The sequence below is a fragment of the Panthera tigris genome, chromosome E1, assembly GCF_018350195.1.
Source record: "Panthera tigris isolate Pti1 chromosome E1, P.tigris_Pti1_mat1.1, whole genome shotgun sequence".
Classification (NCBI taxonomy): Eukaryota; Metazoa; Chordata; class Mammalia; order Carnivora; family Felidae; genus Panthera; species Panthera tigris.
In genome coordinates, this window is record NC_056673.1 from 18,148,652 (window position 1) to 18,156,565 (window position 7,914).

At 56.1% G+C, this 7,914-nt stretch overlaps 1 protein-coding gene across 1 annotated transcript; it reads left to right on the plus strand.

Moving 5' to 3' along the window:
- The first annotated feature begins 4,953 nt into the window (after window positions 1-4,953).
- Window positions 4,954-7,914, plus strand: VTN (vitronectin). Its single transcript, XM_007076045.3, has 8 exons — window positions 4,954-5,114; window positions 5,217-5,336; window positions 5,413-5,730; window positions 5,811-5,950; window positions 6,205-6,361; window positions 6,555-6,707; window positions 7,135-7,476; window positions 7,718-7,914. Exons 1-8 carry the CDS (start codon window positions 5,051-5,053, stop codon window positions 7,828-7,830), a joined length of 1,407 nt encoding a protein of 468 aa, XP_007076107.1. The 5' UTR covers window positions 4,954-5,050; the 3' UTR covers window positions 7,831-7,914.

A 7,914-nucleotide genomic window follows, 5' to 3' on the forward strand; every position in this document is an offset into this window, starting at 1 on the left:
AGGGAGGCTGGATGCCAGCAGGGCAGGCAGGAGAGTTGCCACACTCCAGGCAGAGGTGAGAGTTTTCTGTTTTCCTGACCTCCACAAATGATGTCCTCCACAAGTGACATTACCCCCGAAGATTCCAGCCATGGAGTCCTTGCCGCATGAGCATCACAATGACCAGAGTGCTTGTGACTTTGTGTCCATTGCAGGTCCCAGCTGAACCCCTAACATGGCATAAGGTCAACACAACTTTGCTCAGAGGATGATCAGAGGTCATGATCCTTGATCTCAGCTTTGTGCTTCCAGAACAATCTGACTACTAAACTCTGAGAATATCAGGACCAGAGTGTGTCTAAGCAGTCATCTGATCCAACACCTTCATTTCCTGAGAACCACTGAAGAGAAAGTCTTGCTCAGGAACATCAATTCAGAGAGAGGACTTCATTCTGAGTCTCTTAATTCCCAGCCCTCCCCTTTCCCTATGCACTTCACACCCTCAGAGAACTTGAACTGTGTGCTTGTTGTGAGAACTATTGACTCAGATCCCAGCTTCTGCAGCCCCAGAGGCTGTGGTTCATATCCCAGCTCCAAAGGAGGGCAGAAATTGTACACATACACAGACACACATACAAGCAGGTATATATAATATACATATATGTGTAAATCCTTGTTAATGCACAGAATTTCTCTGGAAGGACATACTGTGCAAGAAACTTGTTTTGCTTCCTGGTTTGTCTCTAGGGAGGGGGTCTGGGTAGAAAGCGTGTATCTTTTTGTATCTTTGCACTTTTGCACTTTTTGAATTTATACGCAATAGCTTTCTGGGTTTTGCGGGGGTTTTTTGAGTTTATTTATTTATTTTGAGAGAGAGAGATAGGGCAAGCTGGGAGGGGCAGAGAGAGAGAAAGAGAGAGAGAGAGAAAGAGAGAGAGAGAGAGAAAACCCAAGCAGGTTCCCCCTGTCAATGCAGAGCCCCATGCCGGGTTCGAACTCACAAACCGTGAGATCATGACCTGAGCTGAGATCAAGAGTCAGAGGTTTAAATGACAGCCACCCAGGCACTCCTGATTTTTTTTTTTTTTTTAAGACATGTCTCCTCCCTTATTTACTGTGTATTTCTGGGAAATCCATTTAACCTGAGTTAAGCCATTTAACCTAATTATGGTCCCCTGAAGGGGCTACACTGTAAATTGCAAAGGCTAGCAGTCACACCCTCACTGGGTGTCATGGGACCAAGTTCAAAAGTTCCTCCGCTGTTGGGCTTTTCTTGGCATTTGGGAGTGAGGGACACTGTGATGGAGGCTCCCAGGCAGTGGGTGTGGCAGCACTATGGGAAGAAGGGAATGGGAAAAGGAGTGTGTGCATTGACTGCGGAACTTTCTTTAAGAGGAGGTTGGTTGATGAAGGAAGGGCAAGATTTCATAAACTCAAATTCTCAGTGTATCATCTCTCAAAATTTCGAGCGTGACAGGACGTGCTAGACGCTGTCCTTGGTCCTGAAGGGCTGTCAGCACGACCACGTTGTTTCCTGAGACCAGGAGTTAGTAATTCTAAACCAGAGGAGTGTTAGTTTCAACCTTTAAAAACGTCAGTGCAATTTGCATCTTGCAGCCCTCCTCTTCCTCGGGTGTTGGCTGCACCCACTTCCCAAGAGTTCTCATTATAGCTGCCACATCTCACATATCAGACCTACAGGGTACACCTGCCAACCTGTGCGCACCACATCCAGTGAGCACCCACTCCGTTTGCTAGCCCTCCAAATTCACTGATGTCAGATGGGAAATCAATGACTTTATGAGCAAGCAGAACTCTAACTTGCTCTCCCAGCTTAACTTGCTTCATTCGTGGACTGTACTATTTCCACCATCCACAAAGTTATTTTTTCATTTTTGAAAATGGCAAGGAAAGCACCTCTAACCCATGGCCTCACTCTTGTGACAGATGCATGAATTCAAAGTGACCCTTGCAAGACCCTTCTACACCTGAGAGGCCTGAGAATTCAGCATGAGACTGCTGCGTGACAGTTTGGTCTGCTCTGACATCAGATGAGAGAGAAAATGAGTGCGAGGGTCCTCATAGTCCAGGGGAGATCCCAAGAGGCAGACAAGAGAGTCGCAGCCAGGCCTCCGTTGGACCCCACCTACTGGATCTTGGCACTATGGGGGGGGGGGGGCAGAGAACACATACTCTGGCACTTGCCTAGCTCTGCACCTGTTTCCTCTTCTCTCGCCCATTCATCCCAGTAGAAAACCTTCTGTTCCCCATTAGCAACTGCAGAATGAGATCATGTCTGGCCTGTTACATGGGCCAAAATGAAGAGGGAGGAAGCAGGTGGTGGATTGGGGGTGGCACGAAGGGGGCAAGTAACCCTTAGGTCAGCACTCATTTCAGCGATCATTTCTCCTCCTCCTACCCCATTTCCTGAGCACTGTTTTCTCTTCCTTTCTCAGTGGCAGAGTGAAGGCAGCAAAGAAGGGCATCTGGGCCTGTGGGGAGGAGGTCTGTGGGTTTAGAGGGCACTGGCAGCTCCATGCTGAACCGGGAACAGATTCCTGTCCAACTACTCTATTCTTCCTCTCCCTGTCTCATTCCTCACGTCACCAGCCTGGGGAGTGAATCCTGGCTGCACTATTAGTTTACTTGTTGTGGCAAATCATCAAACTTTCCGAAGTCTCATTTGCCTCATTTGTGAAATGGACACGCTGATCCCCAGAGGGGGTGTAGTACAGGGATTTGGTGAGGTGAGGGAGGAAAAGGCACAGAGCTGTCGACCACACTTGCTGCCCCACAGCACCCCGCGCTCTCCCCTCAGCCCGTGAGCACCCTACCGGTTCTCAGCCACCAGGATCTGCTCCAGCAGGCGGGCGGCCTGCACGCGCGTCTCCAGCTCCGGCGCCTGCAGCAGTCGCAGCAGCAGGTCGAGGCCGCCGTCCAGGCGGATGGCGTCGCACAGACCCTGGGCTACTTCTCGGCCCACGGCCGGCAGCAGCCAGGCCTCCTCCACTAGTTGGAAGACCTCGGCCAGGCCGGCACCCACGGCCCGCGCGCCCCCCGCCTGCTTCAGCTCAGACAGCGCCTGCTGCAGCTCGGGCAGCGCGCGCTCCAGGGCGCCCTGCACCTCGGCGCCCACCCCGGGCGACACCTCGCGGGGCCCGCGGCCGCCCGCGGTCCACCATGGGCCCGCACCGCCGCCCCCGTCTGGCCCCGGCACCGCTAGACGCTCAGAGCCTGGCCTTGGGCCCGACATGGTGAAGAAGCGGCACAGCTTATAGGCGGAGAGGAGCAGCGTCAGGACCATGGGCGCGGGGCTGCGGGGTACATCCCCGGTCCGGAGGGGCGGGGCCGGGCGGAGCGCCCCGGAACTTGGGAAGAGGAGGACAGGAGGTGGGGACCAGGTAGAAGGTGCAGGAGAGAGGGATGGATAAAAGGGTACCAGGCAGGGGCGCTGGCCAGAAGTTTGGGGGAGGGGCGAGGGCGGGATCTGGAAAGGAGCTTTTGGGTAAAAGGATGCAGGCTCAGATGTAGAGGGTGGGCAGGAGGAGCCAGAGGGGAGCGAGGGATGGACCCAGACGTCAGCAGGTCTGGGAGGCAGCAACAAGAACAAAGCGCGGCTCCAGCCAGAAGATGCTCTGCAGCAGCCCCGCCTCGGACCAGCCGCAGCAAGGGAGCTGACACTCCGCCCCTCGGTCACGTGGGACTCCTCCCTTGCCGCCTGCGTAGCCTCGCACCCGAGCTTCCCCAGCCACAGCCACGCCCACGCCCTGCGGAGGGGTGGGCGAGGCGACTAGGGGAAGAGGGTGCAGAGCTATAGGACAGTCTCACTATCCCACAACGCACCCCCGCCCCCACCGCCCCCGAGCCCCCGACACTGCAACGAGAAGGCAACACCGTGGAGCGTGCGCCCTGCCCTAACTGTGGTCAAATCAACCATAATAACGATTCGGTACAACTCTCGAGACCCTTTAGGCCCGTTTCTCAAGCCTTGCAACATGCTTTAGGGGGTCGAGATTAGTGTTCCCATTTAACAGCTGAACCGACTGAAGCTCATAGAAAAGAGATTCCCCCAAGTCACCCACCTCTCTGGTTACGGAAGAGAAAAATTCAGTTGGAAACTCAGAATCATTCCTTCCAGGTAGTGGGAGGGTTTCAGGAAGCCTGTGGACCCCCAACCCTTGGCACAAAATCAGGCGTTCTGTGCCAGGGGCGTTTTCTGGAAAGAGGGATGCTACTTCTCAAGAGAGTCTAAAAGTGCCAAGAACTAGGCTATTCTTTGCGGATGGGGAGACTGAAGGTGGAGACAGGGAGCAGTGAATGAGCGGGAGACCAAGGAATCAAATCCAGTCCAAATGGTTAATATTCACCCAATTTGCTGTGCTGTGAAGACCAGCTTGGGGAAATCAATGCACCCAAGAGGTGAACCTAAACACGAAACTCTGTTATTGTTTTTTTAAACAGAGTTTTAAAAAATTCCCCCCAGGGTGCTTACCAGCATTCCTTCAACCCCCCTTTCACTGCCCTAAATACACAACGGGTGGGTGACACACTCAGCCAGGGATGTGCCTGTTCAAACAGATCGCAGATAAACAACCATTTATGGAGAATGAAGTTGGCGCTACTCCAGGCATGAGGCATTTTGTCTGCTTTAGCTCATGTAACCCCCAACACATCATGAGGCAAGTATTAATAGTCTCACTTTACCAAAAAGAATACCAAGGCAGGCAAAACAGTTTGCCCAAGGTCACGCAGCCTCTGAGTGGCACAGTGGGCCTTCTTTCTGACCTTCAGACCCATGGTGCTAGTCCCCTTCTGACATGACACCGAGCTTGGCAAGGATCCTATTCACTGTTCTCTCGGGTCCAGAGTTCCAGGAATGTGACCTTTGCAGCCACTGGGGTCTGGGGCACTGGGGGCTGGCCCAGAGATTGAGCAAATAGAGCAGCAGAGAAGGCAGCTCCTCTCCTCTGGCTCCTTCCCTCCCTGTCCCCCGCTCTCCCGCATCACAGTGGAGATTGCAGAGAGCCCAGAGCCCAGTTTGCCAGCCAGGCTAGAGGCTGGAGGCCCTGCCATGGCATCCCCAAGGCCCCTACTGATACTTGCCCTGCTGGCATGGGTGGTTCTGGCTGACCAAGGTGCAAGAGGGTGTTGGTGGTCGTTTGGGTCAATGAAGGGTGGGCGAGGGCGGTCTGGGCTTGGCCGTGCCAACGGATATCCCCTCTATCTCCTCCCCACAGAGTCGTGCAAGGGCCGCTGCACAGAGGGCTTCAACGCTGACAGGAAGTGTCAGTGTGACGAGCTCTGCTCATACTACCAGAGCTGCTGTGAGGACTACGTGGCTGAGTGCAAACCCCAAGGTGCGTCCGGAGGGGGTGGATGGGCCCGGGGTCCCCTCTGCAGCTGGAGACTCACCATCACCCACTGTGCCCACAGTGACGCGTGGGGATGTATTCACTCTGCCAGAAGATGAGTACGGGGTCTACAACTACTTTGAGGAGCCCAGAGACAACAGCAGTGTCCTCCCACAGCCGGAGAGCACCACCCAGGGCCCCGACCTGCAGGCCCAGACTGAAGTGTCTCCTGACCAGGAGACCTTCGAGGAACCTTTTCTGAACCCTACACAGGGGACCCTGGGGCCTGAGACCTCTGATCAAGACATCCCTGAGTCCCCGGTGGAGGAAGAGCTATGCAGTGGGAAGCCCTTTGACGCCTTCACTGACCTCAAGAATGGCTCCCTCTTTGCCTTCCGAGGTGACTCCAGGGGCAGGTGTTGGGGGGTGGGGGTCTGCCTCTGGGACAACCCCTCCCTCACACAGACTCTCCCATTCTAGGGCAGTACTGTTATGAACTGGATGAAGAGGCAGTGAGCCCTGGGTACCCCAAGCTTATCCAAGATGTCTGGGGCATTGAGGGCCCCATTGATGCTGCCTTCACCCGCATCAACTGCGAGGGGAAGACCTACCTCTTCCAGGTGCCAGGCCCAGGGGCCGTGGGTCAGAGCCAAGGGTATCTAGACAGGGGTTGAGGGCTGCTGTGCCCAGTACTAGGGTAAGGCAAGATGGCTGGATCACAGCACAGCTTGGCTGGGGCTCTTGAGGACGGGAAAGCCCAAGGCTCCAGGTCCTGGGCAACAAGCCTAGAATTGGGACAGCTGCCTGGGGTGGGGGACTCGGCCTGTGCTCAGCCAGCCACCTCCTCACTCCCCCTTCCTTCCCTACTGCTTAGGGTCATCAGTACTGGCGCTTCGAGGATGGTGTTCTGGACCCAGATTACCCCCGCAACATCTCTGAAGGCTTCAAGGGCATTCCGGACAACGTGGATGCAGCCTTGGCTCTCCCTGCTCATAGCTACAGTGGCCGGGAGCGGGCCTACTTCTTCAAGGGTATTAAGGGAGTGGGTGGGGAAAAGAGCAGGCAGTGGGGCAGTCTGGGCTTTCCTCCACACTCCTCTATGGGGAGGCCTCAAATTACGTTCGGCACCCCCACTCCCCGGCCAGGAGCTCCTATCTCCAGCAGCCTTAGCGCTGGCTTTCTGACCTCACTCATGAACCTCCCCCCATCCCATTTCCCCCTCAGGGAGACAGTACTGGGAGTATGAGTTCCAGCAGCAGCCCAGTCAGGAGGAATGTGAAGGCAGCTCCCTGTCCGCAGTGTTTGAACACTTTGCCCTGCTGCAGCGCGACAGCTGGGAGACCGTCTTTGAATTTCTCTTCGGGAGCAGATTCTCTGGTATGGAGGGAGGGAGAGCAAGCCTCGCTTTCTCCTCAAGAGGGCTGGGATCTCCAGGGTAAGGACAGGGCAAGGCTGGCCGGAGGGGGCTGTGATTGCGGAGCTGGGGTTCAAAAGCTGTTTGCTCAAGCCAGACTTTGCTTCTGTTGACCTTTGGGGGGAGGTCCACCTGGACCCCACACCTTGGACTTTGCCTAGTGCAGCTGAGGGCACAGCCAGCAGGAGGAGGGGCTATGACTGAGGCAAGTGGGGAGGGATGCAGTGGAGGAAGGCTAGGGCAAAGAGCACTGAACAGAGAGTCAGAGGGCTGGGGTGCTGTGCTCTGCCATGAGCTTGCTCTGCCCTCAGGCAAGGCACGGCCCATAGTTGGGCACCAGATGAACTCACCAGGCCCACAACGCTCTCATTAACCTCTTCCCTGCCACAGGCGGTGCTGGACAGCCCCGGCTCATCAGCCGGGACTGGCCTGGTGTGCCCAGGCAAGTGGATGCGGCCATGGCCGGCCGCATCTACATCTCAGGCTCAGCTCCCCAATCCTGGGCCAAGAAGCAGAAGTCTAGGCGGCGTAACCGTAAACGCTACCGCTCACGCCGTAACCGTGGCCGAGGCCGCAGCCAGAACCCCCACCGGCAGTCCCGTTCAGCCTGGCTGTCCTGGCTCTCCAGTGAGGAGGACAGCCTGGGCATCTACGACTTTCATGACTACAACATGGACTGGCTTGTGCCTGCCACCTGCGAGCCCATCCAAAGTGTTTACTTCTTCTCAGGAGGTGGGAGCCCGTGCCATCCCTGTAGCTGGTCTAGCTGGGGTCTTCCCTGCTTTCCCTGGTCCGCATGGGCTGAACATGGCCCTTGGGAGGTGACTCCAGAAAGCCAGGCTGGGAGTCCTAGGCTGCGTTGTGGATGTTCACTCACCCTTCCGGGAGAGACCCAGGGCTTCTTTCTCAGGGCAGGGGTGTGTGGGCAGGGCCTGGCTGGGTCTCACACACCCTCTGCTGACCTCTCTTCCAGACAAGTACTACCGAGTCAACCTTCGCACACGGCAAGTGGACACCGTGAGCCCTCCTTACCCACGCTCCATCGCCCAGTACTGGCTGGGCTGCCCAGCCCCTGGCCGCCGGTAGGAATCGGAGCCTGCACAGCTGGGCCCTCCACTGTTCCTTCCTCAACCACTTCCGCCCATCCCAATAAAGACCCCTTGGTCCTGA

Coding starts and splice junctions, on each gene's coding strand:
- VTN (XM_007076045.3), top strand. CDS start 5,051: ATGGCATCCCCAAGGCCCCTACTGATACTTGCCCTGCTGGCATGGGTG. Junction 5,951..6,204: donor GGAAGACCTACCTCTTCCAG/GTGCCAGGCCCA, acceptor CCTACTGCTTAG/GGTCATCAGTACTGGCGCTT. Junction 7,477..7,717: donor TGTTTACTTCTTCTCAGGAG/GTGGGAGCCCGT, acceptor CCTCTCTTCCAG/ACAAGTACTACCGAGTCAAC.